At 34.8% G+C, this 22500-nt stretch overlaps 1 protein-coding gene across 1 annotated transcript in view; it reads right to left on the bottom strand.

The window, feature by feature from the left end:
- Positions 1–22500, bottom strand: part of LOC135212045 (rho guanine nucleotide exchange factor 11-like) — a 792100-nt gene that overhangs the window by 213218 nt on the left and 556382 nt on the right. The window contains exon 5 of the mRNA XM_064245362.1: positions 7536–7663. Coding sequence (XP_064101432.1) covers positions 7536–7663 — 128 coding nt within the window. The remainder of the gene's footprint in view (positions 1–7535; positions 7664–22500) is intronic.

Genomic DNA, 22500 nt, shown 5'->3' with positions numbered 1-22500 from the left:
CTATATATATCTATATATATATATCAATATATATATATATATATATATATATATATATAGATAAGTTAGGGCATCTGGAAAGCCAGAGGTTCTGTATAAATAAGACGGAAAAAAGCCAGCGTAACTTATACCTTTATCGAAATTTGGTCAATAAATGTACAGTGCAACGCTGCCTTTTGTCATCTTATATCTACTGTGTGTGTGTGTATATATATATATATATATATATATATATATATATATATATATATATATATATATATATATATATATATATACATATATATATATATATATATATATATATATATATATATATATATATACACACACATATACAGTGGTCATGTTAAGGGCCCTGTTCAGTTTCGCTTTTCTTATATTAACGTAATTCAATTTTGGGGGGGGGATGTTAAGGTAAATGTCAAGTCTTTTGAATTATGTTAATTTTTGGTTTCCACTGTATTATTTAATCACTAAGTTAATATCAGGAATGAAATTGGGATGAAATCCTAATTTCATTCCTGCTGTACCCATTTTCAAAACAATTGATAGTAACTTAGTATATAAATATAATAATATTTTGAGAAATAAACTATTTAAGAATAGCCCTCCAAATTCAAAAAATATTGCACACAGTATTCCTGGTAGAAACGTAATAAGATTTATATTGGTGAAACCTCTAAGGAACTAAAGTAAGATGCTCTCAGCACAAATATGCCATTTCAAGAGGATTAACAAATAATGGCATTGGGTATCATTGGCTTAAGACAGGCCATGCTATTAACTGGGGTAATTCCTCGATAATCTGCAGGGTCTAAGATCACCGAAAAAGGAATCTGTTGGAGTTCATCTTCATCGAAGCAACGTCAAAAAGGAATTTAAAATTCCACCCGGGATTATACCTAGATCCTCTTTCCTTATCTCTTTTGCTTAAAGAACACGCCATCCAGATTAATAAACTGTAACCCCGCCCCCTCTTTCTGTTTTTGCATATTAAGGTCGGTCAACTTCTTTTATATTCAGTGTGTTTCACTTACCTTTCTACCGTGGAATTAAGGATTTCTGACTATTATTTTCCTGTGGTATTCGCTTATTTATGAAGTCACGTGCATCTACAGTGATTTTTTTTAAGCATGTATATAATATATATATATATATATATATATATATATATATATATATATATATATATATATATATATATATATATTATAATACCATACACACATACATATGAACACACGCATATATCACTTTTGCTCCCTATATGCACTTACACTAATATTTCATTTGACAATTACGAATAGTTTGCAAGATTTGTTCTGCTCACAGTTAATATATATATATATATATATATATATATATATATATATATATATATATATATTATAACATACACACACATACATATAAACACACGCATATATCAATTTGCTGCCTATATGCACTTACACTAATATTCCATGTGCCAATTACGATAGTTTGCAAGATTTGTTCTGCTCACTGTAACTGCTTGCATTTCATAAGGAGCTTTCCCCGTTCCTAATTGGATGTGACTTCCTCCATCATTAATCATTGCCAGTAGATACTAATGATCATACGAAAGATGCAATAAAGTAATAACAAATAAAAGGAAAACTGAAAAGAACTCTGGCAAAATTGAAGAAGTGTTCTTTTTAATGACTTCCTACCTTGCTTGACACTTAGGCTCCTGCAGTACAAATCGAAATGTAGTTTCTGTTCCTTTTATTCGATAAAACTACCCCAACCATCATCAAAATACTGGGGAAATGCATTCTATTAATAACCTCATATATTCAGTTTTGCCAGTGTTCCTTTCGCTTTTCATTTTGCGTGTGGGAAGAGAGAGAGAGAGTAGAGAGAGAGAGAGAGAGAGAGAGAGAGAGAGATGCGACCCAAAATAGATGCCTAAAAGCTAAATTGTATCACAAATGAATCCATTCCATTGATAACCAGGTGTATAAGAAAACAACATCGCTCACAGACGCCAAACAATAATACCCCTTCCTCCTCCCCCCTTACGCACACACCACCAAAAAACGTAAATTAACAGACCCTCTTAAATCCATCTAGCCGCCTGAGCCCACCTTAACAGAGACTACACGATGCGTTGCCATGGTGACAACAGTTCACTTTCTCCAATGCAGGAGAGAGAGAGAGAGAGAGAGAGAGAGAGAGAGAGAGAGAGAGAGAGAGTCATCTTTACTTCAAATACCCGCCATGGTATTTAGAGAAGGTAATGTGAAGGAAAATTAATTTCCCCTTTCGCGTGGCAGAAGCGAATCGTATTCGCGGAGCGTGAGAAGGAAGCACGAATTGACTAAGACAGCGACGAAATTCCGAATTTCGACATCAGTTCTCATTATATGAGACATTCATCGAGTCGGTAAGAGAGCTCTTGGCCGAAGTCACTCGATTTCGAGAAGAGAGACGGAAACATACGTAAACGAAACGAAAAAAAAAAAAATTATTTTTGAAAGTCTGCAGTTCTCATTTAAGGTAAATTATCGGCTGCCTTAAAAACACCTCATCACGAATATTCTGTTGCTTTTAATTTAAGAGAATTTCAAAGACTCTTCGTCTTCGCCAACACATTCAACCAAGCTCAATTAATTTCCTCAGTTTGACTAGCATTCTACCAATGAAATTTAAACAAAGTAGGTTATTCCAAGATAAAAACCGAGAGAAGATGAAATACCATTCATTAATTTTGCAACGGTCATGATTTAATAGCCTTTGCTCAATCATACTGATGAAAAGTGATGAAAACAACGCACTGTATGTTTGGTTATGCAACCTGAAAGATTAATGTGTATTGCTTTATATATTATACAAAGTTTTATTCATCTTGAAGAGATATAGAAAGGTAAATTCAGTGCAAATAATATATTCAAAATAATTTTCCTCTTTCTTGTGCCCTATCTAGTACTACAACATTAAACAAATATCATTAGGCAAATTGAAATTGAAGGAACTTACCAAACAGAAAAAAAATCCTTTTGCACTTACACGCGTACGTAAAGCCAACTTACTAAAAATATCTTAAGTTTTCTTCACGCGGATTCTCGTTCTATGTGCAGAACTTTCAGTTTTTCTCCCTCAATACTTAACTCAGATTTCCACAAGTTTTCAAAAATTAACTCCCCCTCCCTCCTTCCCCCAGCATATTCCTGTACCTCTCATTTATAAACAAATCTCTACCACACGAACAGAAAGTTATTCAAATAAACATGATCAAAAATGCATCTTCCTGGCAAAGTTTATTAATTAATTAATATAATCTAACCCCTACATCAATTCTCCATTCCTTTGCCTACTACTGTACCTTCAGCGCATAATCGACTTCCAACGCGACAAAACTATACAAATGCCCTCAATCCACAGGCAAATTCTAAACTACCACACAATGTTTTTAGCTCTTTCATTTTTAGTTTTAGGGTTACTGGTACTACTTCCATGTACTTTACTGCTGGTTATGAATATATCCAACATGCATTTACCTTAATTCCGTTTAATAATGGAAAAAATGTTCAGGATCAGTGTAAAATAATTGGGCTCTACGTTCCCCAAGTGCTCGAAATTATCACTGAAAATCTTGCGCGCACTGTCCACCATTTGATATTCTACTGCAGCAGCATTCATGGTTAAAGTTGCATCTGATAACAGAATCATCATAACTCAAAACAAAGGAAACATCAAGTTCAGAACAGATCATCTGACTGATATTTAGTTGATTGAAGAAATCTAAATAACACTACCTGCCACTAACTTTCACTAAACATTTTTGATATGTGCTTGAAACTATTAAAATAGGTGTTTACAAATTTGCAACCGACCACAATATCAGCTAACACCTGACCACTGTCAATATTTATCAACATCGACCAGCACGATCACTAAAAAAAAAACTTTAAAGTTTAACACAAGATACGACAATATCCAGTTATATGGAATGTCCTTCAACTGAGTATTATCATTTATTTGCTCTGTGGTAGTAAAAGATCCCATGTACATGTACTACTATCTAACGTACTTGATGAAAATGTATCACTATGAAAAATGCCAACCTTCGCTCTGTACCAACACAACAAAAGGTAGAAGTGACCTTTTAGGAGTGGCAATTCTCTTAAGCATATCTTAGTTTTACCAGACCACTGAACTGATTAACAGCTCTCCTAGGGCTGCCCCGAAGGATTAGATATTTTTACATTGCTAGGAACCAATTGGTTACCTAGCAACGGGACCTACAGCCTATTGTGGGATCCGAACCACATTATATCGAGAAATAAATTTCAATCCCCAGAAATAAATTCCTTTGGTTCCGCGTTGGCCGAACCGAGAATCAAACTTCGGACCACCGGATTGGTAGCCGAGCGCGAAATCCACTCGGAACTGACAATTCTCTTACATTGCCTCTTTCTCCGGGGTATGACGGTAAAATGTCTGGTCCAGTTTCTTCGGACAAGCAAACCGTGATTTGATCTTTCATTTTGCAATATTATTGGCACAAAAAACATGTTCATGGAACTTTTATATAAAAAACTAATGTAGTTCCAACTCTTAGGTCTTGAACACCAATTGTGCTCTTTACCCTATCAATGCCAGATTCCTCGATTCTAACATTAGTAGCCGATTACTATATTATCGTCAAAGAGTAGAATTTTTTTTTTTACTCTATCATGTTAGCCATCTTTCTCTCTACATTTAGTTTATCCGCATTCATTCTTCTGTTTTTACCATTTCATTTTACTTGTTCATTCTTTTATAAATTGCAATATCAAACTTTTAACTAATCTTGCTATTTTACAAAAGGAAAGGAAGGCAAGATCTTATTTTTCCCTTTTATTTCCCATCCAGTAATATCACGTAGCAGTTTCTATTGTACCCTATCCCATGTTCTTCCCCTACATTGTTATGAGCGAATATAATTTTGAATCCCCTTCGTAAGAGTTTTCAAAACTTACCAAGAAGTCATTAAAACTTTCCAAATTCTTTTTTTTTTCTTTACTTTGTATGCTCCATGATTGAACCATAAACAAATTTACAGCATCTCACAGTCTCTTCCTAATTCTTATTTTAAACAAACACTCTTTAACCAAGATACCAAGACTTAACAAGTCACGCGTCTTCTTTGTGAATTATCCCAAATGGGTTTTGGAGGGGATTAAAGAAAAAGAAAAAAATCCAAAATACAGATTGCGTTTCAAGGTCATCCACGTTTTTACCCAACTCATGATAAATGGAAGTGCTCTTATATATCAGGCTATTAATAATTGTTGTTTATGTTACAGTAGTAAAAACATTGAATATGAAAAATGTGCAACTATTTCTGCTTACATGGCAATAAGAAAGTTGTTATTTTCATACGAGATTTATAAGAAACTTCCATAATACATCGACAGCTAGCTTGGAATAACGAAATCAAAGTCTTCGAGAGTTTAGTGAATATTCATAGTCAGATGAACAAAGCTATATCGTAGTAGTGTTGCAAAGACTAAAGCATACGCATACATACACAAACACACACACACACACACACACACACAGACTAGATGCGATTAAGAGATGCGTTTTATCTCAGATAAATAACAATAGATGTAACTGCATAGCTGTACGATAAGAAAATTGGTGATACTGCACTGTAGAATGACTGAAGTCTGCACACTATAAAGTTCGAATTAGGGATTGTGATGACAGATTTCAAATAGTAGTGAAAGCGTTATGATGGCAACTTAAAAGTCAAGAAGATGAAACACTGAATGTCTGAATAGAAATCAAATGAATGGATACAACTGACCGGCATGGAAATTAGGAAATAAATATATAGATGACGTTAAATAGAAAAAAGAAGCGAGTCAAAGAAAAGGTGAAAAAGGGAAGGTGGCAACATTTATGCAAAAGATTGTAAGGAAACTGGGGCCTATAGAAAGCAAGGTTGCAATGTATGAAGAGATTTTTGAGACACTCCTCATTTACAGAAATAGAGTTTACATGCTGGATGAAAAAGAAAAATAAACATGTGAAACTATAGTGTAAATGAAGTAGCAGACAGGTTAGGAATGGAGTAGAATATAAAATTTTGGCCAAAGGGCAAGCGCTGGGACCTATGAGGTCATTCAGCGCTGAGGGGAAAATTCAGAGTACAAAGGTTTTAAATGTTTAAAAGGAGGAAAACCTCTCGGTTACAATATAAAACACCTGTTTGGAGAGGGTGGAAAGACGTTAGAAAGCGAATATGAACGGGGGCAGAGTAAAAGGAATGACAGGGGCTGCAGCTATGAGCCGAAGGGACGCTGCAAAGAATCTTACGCAATGCGCACAGTGCACTGCATGAGGTGCACTGACGGTACTACTCCCACTATGGGGGCAGAAAGGTTAGTGTAGGTTAATGTTTGTTGAAGAATGTTGAAGATGGTTCGGTCATGGAGACAGTTTGGAGAATGAAACGCGGTAAAAAGCGAGAGCAGCTCGGGAGTATTGGGAGGAAGGAAGAAGGGAAGAGCCAGAATATGCTGGATGTGTAGTTTGAAAAAAGTATTGACAAGCAATCGCCACAAAATTTAGGAAAGAGAGAATATGTTTACGACAGAAGTGTGTTTAGGGTGGATCTCGTGCCTATAAAGAGACTTCAGCGTAGTTGTCCAATTTCCTGCACAAGGTTTCATCTACAATTTATAAGTTAAAGTGTGTATATTGCAGTGATAACTGTCATGACTTCTCTACATATGGAGTCCAATGTAGTGGAAACACCTTAATAATATGAAAAATATCAGTCATGAACTAAAATCTGCTCGTAATTATGAAACCGAAACAGACGTGGTTTTCCAAATTAAACTCATTACTTCAGAAAAGCGAATAACAATGAAAATTTTCCTCGTAATACGAAGGTTTTTACTATACATATTCATTTATTTAATTAAACATACGACATCTCATGTGGCATTTACAGACATACTTTAATTTGTAAATCATAGATGAAAACCTTGGGCAGAAAATTTTAAAGTCTTCACATTTCGTATTGGTGAATCAAGTTCAAAAACACTCTTGAAATAAAAATATTACAATTGTAAATTTAAAAAAGCACAGCATGCGTTTTCAGGATTGTCAACGTGAAATAGCAAAGATAAAGCCATAACGAAGCCACTTAGCGGATATTCCAATGCATTAATTGATTTCCCTCAAAAAGTCAAAGTCTGGATAAGTTATCCAATGCAACCTCTAGGAGTTTGTTACCTTTTGACAAATGATAGAAACCATAAGAATTATACAGTTTTAACATCGTGTAAAAACGAGAAATATAAAGAGAAAAATAAATATTATGGTCCATAGGTTATGGGTTAGAGAGAGAGAGAGAGAGAGAGAGAGAGAGAGAGAGAGAGAGAGAGAGAGAGAGAGAGAATAAACAAATTCACCACATCCAGACACTTTCTGTATTTTTTATAATCTTTACACCTAAATCAAAAGACACATACGGGTTGATTACAAAACGTTTTCAATGTCAGGCAGCTTACCTAAGAGGTTGGTCCGCTGAGTGAGCACCTTAGAATAGACGAGGAGGTCGCCAGGACAGATTTGCATTGGCGGTATGACCACAATGCTCGATCGGCGCTTGTTCCGAGCCACGCTGCTGTCGGCGCACCTGCGCAGGAGAAAAATATCAAGTAAGAATAACTGATAGAATGCAACCAAATACAGGGTATAAACATGAACAATACATAATTATGACGAAACATCAAGTTCGTATCTTTGAAAAGGGTTGATTTATTATTCGCGTGTAAATTTAATATAGAAAGCAAAACCTTCTGTGTTAATTTTAATAAAACATTATATGTACATATATATATATATATATATATATATATATATATATATATATATATATATATATATATTATATATATATATATATTATATATATATATATATATATATATATATATATATATATATATATATATACATATACACATATACACATACATATATGTGTGTGTTTGTTTAATAACCACAACAAATTTTATTTAAATGTCAAATTACTCACTTAACGTTTTTCAAATTAATGCTTCAAAAACGTCAATAGGAACATGAAAACTCGCCATTTTCCCCGACAGTCAAAAATATAATCTATCCTAACCAATCCCGCGTCCTCAAAGGGAGGCTCAGGAACTTGATAAAACAATATGCAAATTGTTTTCTTGACAGCACATCTTCGTTATAGATTAAAACTGATTCAACTTTAATGTATGGGATTTTCTTCCATCGCCTTTTTAATTACGACGGGGAAATCTTACTATCCACCTTGAAGGGCTCAGGTGAATAGTAGGGTACTCCGTCAGTTCAACTACCCGATTCCATTTGATAGCGTTCCTTAATGAGTATTGTGGCAGAAGCCTTTCGTTATCAGGTAATGCCGCCCTCTTGCCACCACATGTATTACGTCGAGAACGCCCACAAATGGCCGCCCACAAACGGCAAGAGTTTCTTGTCACTTTGGAATGGGCCAGTCCGCGCTGCCTCGGGCTCTTCCTGATTCTTTCTATACTAAGGCAAATCATTTAGGACTGTTCCCGAAGTTTAATATTTGCTTTACATATGATAAGGACAGCACCTGATACTAGAATTAGATACTATCATCAATTATGAAAAACAGTACTACTCGTCACTGAGGTGAAGGACATTTAGTATAACCGCTTACATGTTTAGAAAGTAATTGTGAGGCCCTCAAAACAATTACATCGACCACAGTGCCACAGTTCTCCCGAGATGTTTTATACAGTATCAAAGGAATCTAGATGATTCCAGATTCAATACCTTATTCAGCCTCACGATCAATGGCCTTACGTTCCACTCCCAATAGGAGGGACTGAAATCTTCCACATCGAGGCACGGCTTAAATGATTCCTTATACCAGAGGTAGTTTCAATTAACATACAAGGGCCACATATTAATATGCAAATACAGTCCAATTAAAAGACCTTTGACAACGAGAAATGTAAATTGTACAACAAACAACAGATCTGACAAAGAGACAGAGAGGAGGGGGAGGAGGGGCAGGCGGTGCCAATCGGTATGAAAAGGGTAGTGATTAGGAAAGAATATTACTACTACCAACATTTGATCCATAGAATAAAAAAACTTCATAAGGGAGGAGAGAGAGAGAGAGAGAGAGAGAGAGAAGAGAGTATAACAAGTCTACAGGAACTCTGATTATGTCCATCAGCTAACCCGAGACAGACTTTCTTCACTGGAACATTGTGATAAAATAATTTTCTATTTCTTAAATTCCGTCCCTCCACGCCACTCCAAGAGAAAGAGCTCGTGCTGGCAGGAGGCCATATCAATCTATTAACACAATAATTTGCCTCGGGGGTTGGAAGTTTTCCTGTCGTCATTTAAGAACGTAGGAAGGAAGCCTCACAGAAGCAAGGTAAACCTGATCACACGATAATTAATAAAAGCTGAAAGACCTTTCAACTTCGATCAATTTTTTTTATCTTGATGCGTGGGGGGATACCAACAGGGTAATTAGCCAGGATGTTATCGAAGATTGCTGACACCCGTGATTTGATGTCCTCTACATTCTTATTAGACGTGAACAGTATTTCCTCAGTCATGCAAATCCATCCTGATATCAGTTCAATTGCGTAAGATGATACATTTTTCTCAAGTCACTTTTTGTGAATTGCACTGAGCATGAACCACAATAATACTGTTTGCATGCCCTCACGTGAAGGCATAGTGAGATTAGTGTACAGCATCAATACAATTTCATGCTATATGCATGAACTAAACAAATGTCCTTTTTTTATAATCACTATAACAAGCCAATGAAAAAACAACAGCTGTAAAAACAAAGGCAATAAGACTTAGGCTCTAAATGGTAAATTGGCTCACTACAGGAAAATGCACTACAGAAGTCAAGAATAAGCTAAGTACCGGAAGGAGGGAAAACAATTAAGCTAAAACAATTATAATGTGAAATTAAATTCATGTCAAACTGCTCAAAAAAAAGCATCTGCAGCCATTTTCATTATTCAGGCTTTTATAAATAGGTAAAATGCTGCTTCATTTGCATATTTTTATAGATTAATTGTGGTATTTTATTCTGACTACTTCGCGCCTCTTTGGCCTATTTCTCATGGAAGACAACTCTTACGTCATATCGTATATACACGTTACTTTCAAGTGAAGGAGTTTTTTCTATTGACGAGTCTCGAAGTTGTATATAAAATTTGGGATAAAAGAACTTTGATTGTGTGATAAGTATAAGAAAAATCAACTGTATAAATTATCTATTTTAGTACAAGGCTGAACAAGTGCATTTGGGTTTCTAAAATTAACGAAATTAACCTGAGAACATATTTATATTCTCAACAGATTAATCATAGCAGCATTTATATCAAGATAGAAAAAAGTACATAAAAATATGGACACTTGAATGATTTTAGTAATAAATAACAAATCCATGCGAAGACATGTGAGACTAAAAAATCTTAAGATAATGAAGAGACCGATAGTTAATTTTAACAAAATAAAATTTTCCTACGGTGATTTAATGGTCTTATTCAGGAACATTCGGACTCAAGAAGGCTTTGCGTTTATCAGTGAACCCAGACGTAATATGCTTTAATCTCATTATCTGCCGTCCTAGGATAATTAGCAGAACAATTTGCCAGACACTAATAAATACCGTAAGTAACAATGTTTTCCATGAAAAAATACCATAGATTTACTGGACAGCACCAGTAATTGGGGATTTCTAAAGAAGACTCGGTTGATTTCTTGACGGGCCAACTCCATTTGCATATAGATTAAAAGCTATGTGTACAGATTTTCTTTTAATGAGTAAAGAGAGTTTTTGGGGTCTAGCTGAGTGTCACTTAAATTTTTTTTAAATGGATAGGGCAAGATCGTCACAAATTAGGAAATGCTTTAATAGTCACCGCATAATAAAACCAGTAAACCATGTATTATTTACCTAAGTAACTACACTTTCCAACGAGTATATGATTCAAATTGGTCTAACTATGTAATACAGTTCATAAAAATGGACGTAAATACTACGGTTAGGTTTCTGTGACTTGTGAAGTGGGTGACAAGCAGAATTAAAATATCACAGACATCTAATTTTATACACAAGCACACCCACACGCACACGCACGCACGCACACCACCACATCCATACATTACGATACATACATACAATGGTAATTATATAAAATATAATATCTAAAATATATATATATATATATATATATATATATATATATATTATATACATATATATATATATACACATTGTAATAATGACAGCAAATTATTCTCGTGCTGGTTTCTTCATGTTTCCCTAGCCAACAAGTTTCAATCCGTACAGTTTCCTTATGCGAGGATGAATGAGCAGAATTAAATGGAAAGGTCATACTTATACAAATCAGAGAGCTAGAAGGAAAAGTGTTGACAATCAAAATTCAGACTTGGGGATTAACTCGGAGTAGAGACCAAAACCGTTTGTATCAAAGTCAGGCAGAAACGAAGCCATTCATTTGCCAAGTAACATGGTTTGCTACGCGGATCCTTGATGTTGTTAGGTAGGAAAGATAAATAATTCTTCATACTGGAGATTTACAGAGGGATTTTGCTCTTAGACGCAAACGGGTTTTTTACAACGTTGGTCCCTTAGCAACATGAATCCCACCAAAGTTGGTTCGTGGTGGGCCTGGTCTGAATTTCGATGGCAGGACAAGTCCTCGTCTTCCTTGAGCGTCCCTCAGTCTTCATGGCGTCAAGTGCGTCGAGTCCTAGTGCCATTTTTAGGACAAGATTTGTCTTCCTGGCTTGGAGGTAAAAGATGGTTTTACTGCCATCAGGTTACAAACACAAAATGCGTCGTTGGACGAGATGGGTGAAAATAAGGTAATGCGGTACTGGACAGACGTAATTGTAGCACCCTCAATCACAGAACTTTAAGAACAGTACAGCCGAATAAAAAGAAAAAAATTGTTCGCTGGAACAAAATGACTATATCTCATAATGAAGTAAGTAAAACAACACTTACGCACATAAATAGATGAAAATATGAAAAATAATAGTCTATAATCGAAGTAAGAAGTTATGGATAAAAACTTGAGAGTCAGAATAGAATATCAAAGTTCACGTAAATCGAGTCAAGGAAACTTTAGAGAAAAAAAAAACATCGACGAAAATTCGGTGGAACGGTAGGTTCGCAGTGGGCGCAAATTAGTTAGTGTATAAAAATTTTAATAAATCTGAGCAACGTCACTCATACACAGTTTGTGAGCGAAGTACACGAACGGTATCATATAAGAAAAAAAAAAATTATTGACTGATGATAAGTGGCCCTAAAAGTAAATTGGAAAATAGAGAAATATGAGCACATATTACAAAATAAATAAGGAACTCTATAAATAAAGAAAACCTAAGAGTTCGAGGCGCAACCATGTTCGCACAGAACGTATTGCGTCATATATTAGATCATCAACTTCAAATTAATCACTAAAAAATTGTGGGATAAGTGTCACACTGTATCTCCGAAAAATCCAAATATATAAAACGTTCTTGCACTATGACCTGCAAAACCAGATCAGAGGGTCTGAAGTTACTCGACTTTATCTTCTCCCTTTCGGGGTCACGTCTAAATTTATACATACGTTGACCCATACATTTTTCTGTGCTGGGGGTTCCTATACATAAAAGAGAGAATCTAAACTTGCAAAACAACAAAGAACAGAAATATAAAGCTCGGCTATAAACTCCGTGGGGAAAACGAGGGGACAGCGTACACGGAAATATACAAAGAGAGGAAGAAAAAAATAGGGTTTCATGAAAAAACCAGGAGGGGGTTGGATAAAAATGAACCGTTCCCAAGAGATTAAACGTTTCTATCAACAATTACTGTCAACCCACACGAGATTCGCTGTCCTGAAAAATTACATGACATGTACAACAACGACGAATAAAAAGAAAAGGAACAGAATGCATTGTCATAAGAGGGTTCCATGGCAGAATTCCATAGTGTCCGCTGATTTCATCAGTCTGTGCAGACGTAAATGACCGAATTTGTGAGAAGGTTCCGTCACTTCGAATTATAGCAACGCTCGTGAGAAAGGCTCAGAAACAGGATTAAGATGGATGAAAAAAAAAACCGCAAACCGATCGTATTAATGACAAACTTAATGTAAATACTCTAACAACAACAGAAGTGTTATACAGCTTATTAGGTTTGCTATACATATTATGTATAATATATTACTTTAGTATCTTACTATATATTTACATCCAGATCAAGGGCAGGAATTCAGAAGCAGATGACACAGTATCCATTTATTCCAAGCTTTCATGATTCATAATCACATCATCAGGTATATCTACAATAACAAAATACAACACATTATTATAAAATTAAAAGTGCTATATACAAGACTTTAATTTAAAATGCGGAGGAAGTTAACTGATAAAAACAGAGTAAAAATATAAAATTGTTGAGAACATACCATTAAATGCAAAACGGAAATCAGCTATGAAGATATTAAGATCATTGGTTATACAAACAACCCACAAGAACTGCTTATTCTTGAAACCTTAAATATTAAACAACGAGTTCCTTCTCTAAACTGTCACACAACCGCTGTTCCCTTGTATTTGCCTTAACTTAATACCTCTCTTGGAATTTTTTTTTTTTTATTCTTAGTGCGTCCTTATCCTCTGTAATGGTAGATTAACCTCCAGTGTTTTTTTTGTTTTTTTAGTGTGTCTGTATTTAATTAAGTATGTTGTCTGGTTTTTACTATTTTGTTTCCAAGTGCGTCTTTGTTTGCATGTGTTGTTTGTTCTTAACAATTTTATATTTTTATTGTTTTTATCAGTTTCCTTCGCCCGCTTTTTAAATTAAAGTCTTGTATATAGCCCTCTTAATTTTACATTAATGTGTTGTATTTAGTTGTTGTAGATATACCTGATGATGTGATTATGAATCATGAAAGCTTGGAATAAATGGATACTGTCATATCTGCTTCTGAATTCCTGCCCTTGATATGGATGTAAATGTGATGTGCGCTGAGTTCGCCCTTACTCCCTGGTTTTATATATATATATATATATATATATATATATATATATATATATATATATATATATATTATATATATAATATATATACATATATATATATATAGATCATAGATCATAGTTTATGGCAATGAAGTCTAATTTTAGATTCTCATTCTCAGGAATCGTCGAAGGATTTATTCTAACTGACAGGACAAAAAATTGGAGTGGCGATCCCGAAAAAGATTGAGCTGTATTATGTAGTAGAAATAAGAGCTATCCCGATTGGGGATTAAGCTTATGAGTAGATGAAGAGGTGAAAATTGGAGCATGGTAACATGAAAAAAGTTAGACAGCTCAACAGAACGAGCCTGAAGGAAGCAGACGAAAAATAACAGGCATAAAGCAATGCTGCTGAGGCACCTGGGAATCTGAAAAAAAACCATTGGCACTACCTACAGTGTGCCATGAAAGCACACTGTGAACTGTAACCTCCCAAAAGGAGTTTTATTGGAAAAATCATTATCATCAGCTAATCTCGATTATTCATTTAGAATTTCTAACTGACAATGGTTTATAGATAAAAGAAAAAGGTTGCTAAAAAGAATCGATAGCCAGCGAACATACTTTGTTCGTCCTGCCCGCTTGGTAACATTAAAAGGAAATTACATTCACTCCACACTACTCAAAAAAATTCTATTTCAAACTATTAAGTCAACCATTAATGTAATGGACTCCCACCAATTCTGCGTATGAAGTCCTACGCAATTCGACACTAATTCATTGTGGGAAGAGAGAATCCTATTGCAAGTGACTGAGAAGAGAAGAGAGTTACACGTCTCCATGAGGAACTCGGGAAACGAGCTTCTCTGATCAACATTTTCCACATGTATGGCAACGAAGAATAAGTCCAGAATATGTATGTGTATATGCATTTGTCTGTTTGAATTTTAAAGTACAAAAATGGCACTAGTCTGAAAAGGTTCAGTTTTTTTCTTTACTGATATTCCAACGTTATGGAATACAAATACATTCGGAAATTCCAGAGCACGCACTATCAAAGATCTTTTCAATATCCAGAGACGGGGAATAGGAGTATACGTAAAGTGTGTCGAGAAGAATATCACTTACAATGAAACGTTTAGGTGGACCTTTTTTATATCAACATTTAGTAGAAATGCTTTCCTTGAAAATGCTTTCCTTGAAAAAGTCATTTGTCTTATATATATATTATATTATCTATATATTATTATATATATTATTATATATTATATATAATATCTATATATATATATATGTATATATGATATGTATATTATGAATATGTATTTTAATATATCTCTATATATATGATATATATATAGTGAGAGAGAGAGAGATGAGAGAGAGAGAAATTGCATAGAGAGAGAGAGAGAGAGAGAGAGAGAGAGAGAGAGAGAGAGAGAGAGAGAGAGAGAGAAGGGGGGTGCATAAACGACTTTTCATTCCACAAAGACTAAAAGTGCATTCCAAATAGTCCTCACGCGATAATTTAATCCTGAATCAATTCTCCCGTTCTCCTTTATTTGACTACGGACGTTACCCATCTGTCATTTCCACGACTAGGCAGTTTCCATCATCCCTTGCCCATCAGTGCAACATCCTTACGTGGAATTCAACATCCGCCAGTAATATTATACACAGAATGAGAATCTCTCATCCATTATGGTGTTAAATCCCGCCAAGTCCGTCCTCTAACAAAGGGCACCTCACACCCAAGCAAATGGATGTCACTTGGATCGAAACATGAAGGGGAAGGGTCCCAACCGTTTGCATTATTTTTTTTTTCTTTTTCTTCGATTTGACTCATGTTTAAAGTACCTTCCTTTGCTGAAGTCTTTGCATAAATTGCTGAAGCTTCAATGCACACACTCACATACTCCAGTGCGATCTAAAAAGTCGTAATGACCTCCTTTGCTAAAAATGCATACTTTGTATTAGTGACCCTTTTCCAGACGAAGACATTACTCTTTGGGAAAGAGATAAACTACATTTATATTCAAAACCCAATGATATGCGATTTTCTTTATTACAGTTACTTAATTTCATGAAACACATTAGCTTTTAAATATCAGATTATTTCCTTTGCCAACAACACCTTCCTAACAGCCTTTTTCACTTAATTTTCAAATGTAACCGAAAAGAAAAGGGACAATATGCTTTATAAACGTTATCACAAAAAAAGGACTGGCTATGGAACGTAAAAATAATGGCGTGGGGTTTTCCTTGGCAAAAAACTGAAATGATTGATAGCAAGATACATTTCTTACGGAGGGGGATCTCATGCCAAAAAAGAGAAACACAAGACCAAAGTTTGCGAAGTGTGCGTTTCAGCAATCGATGTTTATATATAATATATAAGTTCCTCCACACCAATCGTGCAACACCATATAGCCTCAAAGAATAATCTCTTAGAATATTATATTCAATGGGAAATTAACGCCCATTGCCCTGTCAAATCTTGATCGTTCAGTCCTTCAACCAAGGGCAATCTCCAGGAAAAACGATTCTCTCTTGGACGAAAAGGCGCGTCTGATAGGAAATCTGCTGAGCACACACCTAAAGGAGATGAGACAAAGCTTCTGCACTTTTCCAACTTTTTCCACTCACGACCGAGACGCGCGAAGACATTTTGTGATTTTTTATAAAATAATATGTGATCTAAAGGCTGCAAGATTTATGTTTTTACAAAACTCTACTCGCCAGTGTTAGATTTCACTTTCTATTCCTCCTTTTCCTTACTCTACAACCTCTTTTCCTTCAAAAGGCAATTTGTTTATCACTTTCTTCATTGCTAATCCCGTCCCATTTTCCTTTTTCAAGTTATCTACAACCTGAAAAATATAAAACAAAAAAGCATAGACTTTCCTTGTACATTTGATATTTTTTTCAGACTGTCCAATAAACACTCGTTGAATGCGTAGGATGTTAAAGTGAAATCAAAACATGTCACGAGATATTTCATAATGGATGTCTGGCCTGTAATGAAGTTCATATTTGCTTGAAAATCCCTGATTAGCTTTAAACCACGGATTTACCTAAAATAGATACGTATAGTCAATGTTACTGAACTATTACAATGTACGTATCTGTCACCGAGCACACACGCATGTGGATCCCGTTAGTACATCTAGTGCAAATGAGAGAGAGAGAGAGAGAGAGAGAGAGAGAGAGAGAGAGAGAGAGAATATTGTTAACGTATATGAAAATGAATAATTCCCTTTAAACAAAACTATGGCTCTCCATTATTCATGGATTTCACCAAAATCTAAAGATAATTTTAGCTACGGTATAGGAACAGCTATATGTTCATCATTACACCTGTCAATGCCATGTTATAGTTGTAAAAGACAGCGGTATCTAAATATTTATCAACCGTCACCCCCTAGATCTGATTAGATGATTCCTTCTAAATGTAGAAAATATATTCCAGGGCCGTCTTCTTTAGATAACCTTCAAATGTAATCTTTAGTCAATACCCCTTTACTTTTGAATATTCATATTCCCATTCAAGTACCTGCTTCGACGAAATGGATCTTCTCCCACTCCTAACCAGACCGTTGCAGTAGTGTCATGTTACAGAGTATTCTTTTTCAGTTTTACACAGCATTTCTTCGCCTCTCATATTGTTCAACTCTGGTAGGTTAGTCCTCAGAGCGAGGGTGATCATACAGAGTATCGACTGATTATCACTTGGGAAAATTTGTTGAGGTCACTCCCTAAAGGTATGGGAATCCCAGATTTATTTCATTTTCCACTCACAATCTGAATTACAATTATGCAAATACTTTTCAATAGATCCAAGAAGCAGAATTACAGACTATAATTGAATACCACTCCCTCCAAAGGTGCTGGATAGGATTTTAATTTCAGTTTACATTAAAAGATCTAGCGTTAGTTATCAAGAAGATAACTAGCGTTAGTTATCAGGAAGAAATTAAAGTATCTAGATGTCAGGAGGAAATTGAGGTATCTAAGTGACAAGAGGAAATTATGGTATCTCAACAGGAAACACAGTGAATGGTTGATCTAGAATTGAATCTATTTTCGAACTGAAATTATTGACTAGTTTCTGCAATGCCGAAAGAAATATAGAAACGGTGGGGAAGCTACAAACCATTCATGTTTTGTTTCTAACATCATACACTCACGTATGAGCGCTTAAAGGCATGGGACAAATTGTTTATACATACATATGTACATAATATAATACATACATATATATATATATATAATATAATATATATAGACACACACACACACACACATATATATAATATATATATATATATATATATGCACACACACATATATATACTATATATATATATACTATATATATATATATATATATATATATATATATATATATATGTATATATATTATCTATAGGTTAAAGTTTCGCCTACTATTTTTCCTGTGGTAATCATTATGTGTGTGTATATATTTATATATATATATATATAAATATATATATATATATATATATATATATATAATATATATATATATATATATATAATATATCTACGTGATATACAGCTTGGAAATAAAAGTTTCGTATCATTTCCAGAGAACGCCGTTACTATACAAATACAAGTACTTCTATTAACGTTATCCCTCTATAATTGATTAACATGACCCTAACACCATCAGTTAAAACATGGTCCTTTCCTACTTAAAATAACGATATTCGACTAGTGAAAAAACAAGTAATCTTAATACACTTTTACAAAGCCTGTCGATTTTTTTGCGTTAAAAATAAGTAAACATTTTTAATCTATCCAAATATCACTGTCATCCATCCATTAGTTCCACATATATATAACTGCCATCAGTCCTTGCCAAACCGCACAATACCACTGAGTCAAAGAATATTCCCCTGCAATATCATAAATAGAACGAGAGGCCGGTATCCATTATGATGTTAAATCCTTTAAAGTCCGTCCTTCAACAAAGGGTCTCTCACGGATATCGAATGCAGAAACAGGAGCCCATTGAAAAAGATGTTGAGGGCACACTTAAAGGGGATGAACCATCAGTTGAGCAACGTTGTCCACGATTTTCCATTCACGTGTAAGACCTACATGTTAACAAAAATATGCCTAGCTTTCTGGAGTACTTTTGATCACGTAATACTACACCACAGTCCAACACAAAGAAATAAAACAATGGCATGAAAGATCAAAGGCCTGATTTGTCACTCCTGTGACTTCTAAGGAAGTGCGGCGCGCACAATATTCATTGTGAACACTAAAGGCTCCTCACAAGCATCATAGTATACATTTCCATGTTCGTCAAAACTGTAAATCCTTTAACCTTCCTTTGTTTCGTCCCCCCGTTACCAAAATGTGAATAAGGCTGCTAAAACAAATTAAATCAAGGTGTTATATTAAGAAATTCACTGAAAATCACAATCAAAGCCTGAGGTCGTCTCATTATGTTAACATAAGTCAAAATGATGTGAAACTATTTATATTTCACTTTTTGCAATTAGTCTTTTCATTGGCCGATGAATAACAAGACAATAAAACAGGTAGCCGCAATCAGAACAAGAATCTCATTATACGAAAACGTCAATAATAAAGAAGCTGGACTGAATAATACTATTAGACATAAAAGACTATGCCCTCTGATTATGCAGATACTCAGCAAAACAGAGAGAGAGAGAGAGAGAGAGAGAGAGAGAGAGAGAGAGAGAGCCTTGACAAGCATGGTTATCGCACTCGGCTGAACAACTTTTACAGTGCAAAACTACACCCTTGTTTGTACACTGTACTCAAGGGAACTGATGAGGTCAGTCATAATAATGATACAGATGCTTCTGTGCTTTGCCGTAATTACTTTATTCATCCGAATTTTTAGTATTGAATCATTCCCTTCACAGAACAATACTATTAAAATAACATAACTTTCACTATGAAACAAGTAACAGAACAATAATGGATGAAGACTCATATTCAACTGGAAAACTAACAGCTGATGATTTAGCAAACAGACAAGACCACGACCCCTTTATAACGTCTCGGAGGATTGCGTTAAATGTCAAGATCTAGACACTAAACATAGAAAAAAATAGAGAAACATTCAAGACGCAAGTTGACAATAGGCAAAAATCTTTGAGAACACAAACCAGTTGCTTAAGGAATAAAGGAGGAAAGGGAAACACCACTAAAACGAACTCAACCTCACTCTAAAAAAAAAAAACCTTGATATTCGCATACTGCTGGTTGTATGGTCGTAAGAGTTACGCAAGTGAACGACGATGGTATTCAGCTCCTTGATAAATGGCCACTAGAAAATGACAGATACCATCAGCATTTAAGCCCCTTGAACACATTTGGGGAGAGCTTGTGGCTAGCAGCCCAATCCCATTGTCTGTCTCAAAATAAGAAACTGTCTGCATTCTGGTTTTCTAAATGCCCTTACTCACCGTGCAAAATGGTAGAAATGTACAGAATGTAGGAATGTAGCTCTTGCGGTTTTAGGGACTGGGGGCGAGTGAAACAAATGTGTTAGATGCAAGATCATTACCTTATTTTTAAACGAACCGGTATCCATTTACTGACAAGAGTAATTTTCCCTTTTATTTTTTCTGTTCAATTCAACATTTTAGGTAAGGTGCGGCGGCTGTTAAGTACAAAATATTGAACATATCTATTTTTATTTTTGAAAAAGGCAATTCTTTTTGAACACGTCTTATGATTTTTCTTTATTTTTAAATGGTAATTCTTGGAGTAACTGCCGATTCTAAAAAATCTTAATTTACAATAATGCTCTTTTCTATCAATTCCCTCTGGAAACAGATAAATTTTCTTATGTTGCTCTGTGGTATTTTTCTTCCTAGTTAGAACCCTCATTATTTAAGCTGCTACGAGTTACCTACTGGACAAAAATTAAAATATTGGCTTTTAATGGATAGTGGCCTTAACCTGGTCCCATTTAAAATCCGAATGTTTGATGCGCTCACTTGGAAGGTGATATATATATATATATATATATATATATATATATATATATATATATATATATATATATGATGACATACACACACACACACACACATATATATATATATATATATAATATATATATATATATATATATATATATAGTATATGATTGCAATATTCAATCCGGAACATTTTTATAGCTTTAAAATTAAGCCAAAAGTACCTCTCGATAGCCAATTAATTCTACCATTAGATTAAATTACACCCAAAGTTAATTACACATAAGAGCGTGTGCTACGATCAGGATTCGAACCTATGCGTTATGGATGCGATACATACTAGGTGACAAAGGATTTACATATACTAAATGCTTTGTAAAAAAGGTGGCAAAAATAAAATAACTTAGTGCACCAAGGTAGGTGTTACATAGAATTTTAACTTAAAAAAACAAGACTGTTGATAGGGTAGCTGTTGCGAAAACGTTACTTCAGACGTTTAGCATATAAATGGAAAGCGATTTTTGTGGCATACTAGCTTACAGTGAATTTTATGCACATGCAATGCATAGGGCTTTGCACGCGTATGATTATAAAAGTATGTTAGGAAGAACGATCACAGGTTTGGAGTGAAATTGGTTGAGACTTGGGCGTGGTATTGAACCCTGGTTGTTTAATGTCTTTACAGAAAGGCTGACTTGAAAGGTCAGGAAACCGAAAGGAGATACAGGATTGTGGAAAAAGAAAAGAAATAGGGAATTCATTGGGAAATGTTTGGGGTTTTCAGTTTTTATAGTAGTGAGGGAGAGGAGAAACTGCAGAAACTGGCTGAGAGTAAATGCGACCAATATAGAGAAATGCATGTTGATAACCTCAGTGGATAAGTAGAAGCTCTTGATTCGTATAACCAAATGGGACTAAATATAACGGATGAAGGGAAGAAGAGGGAAAAATCGAGTCACAGAATAAGAGAAGAAAGAAAGATAATGATTTCATTATATAAAAAAAATTGGAAGGAACTCGAAATATCAATGAAAACCAAGTTGAATGTGAAGGAAAGGGCCATTATGCCAACTCTCCTTTAGGAAAGAGAAATGATGTTGAATGGAAATGAATAAAAAAATGGTTGAATATTAGCACAGGTGTTACGAAGTGTGAGTTTTTTGGAGACAATTTGATAGTGTAAGAGAAATAGAGGACAGGCGTGGGAAGAGTATAATGATTCATTTCTAGGAAGGCGGCGGAAAGGAAAACAGAAAGTGGTAGGAAAATCGTGTAAAGAGATGAATGGGCGCAGTTTCTGTGATACTCTTCAACCTGTTGCTACGAGCTTCCTGTGAGGGTGACAGAGCTTAGCTGCTAAGGTTATGGAAGTTTTCGACACAGGGCTTCAACCATTAACTAGCAATTAAAGTACGACTAT

This window comes from Macrobrachium nipponense, chromosome 40 (genome assembly GCF_015104395.2).
Source record: "Macrobrachium nipponense isolate FS-2020 chromosome 40, ASM1510439v2, whole genome shotgun sequence".
NCBI classification, from domain to species: domain Eukaryota; kingdom Metazoa; phylum Arthropoda; class Malacostraca; order Decapoda; family Palaemonidae; genus Macrobrachium; species Macrobrachium nipponense.
The sequence above is the reverse complement of the archived record's forward strand: the minus strand, read 5'-3'. Positions and strand labels throughout refer to the sequence as shown.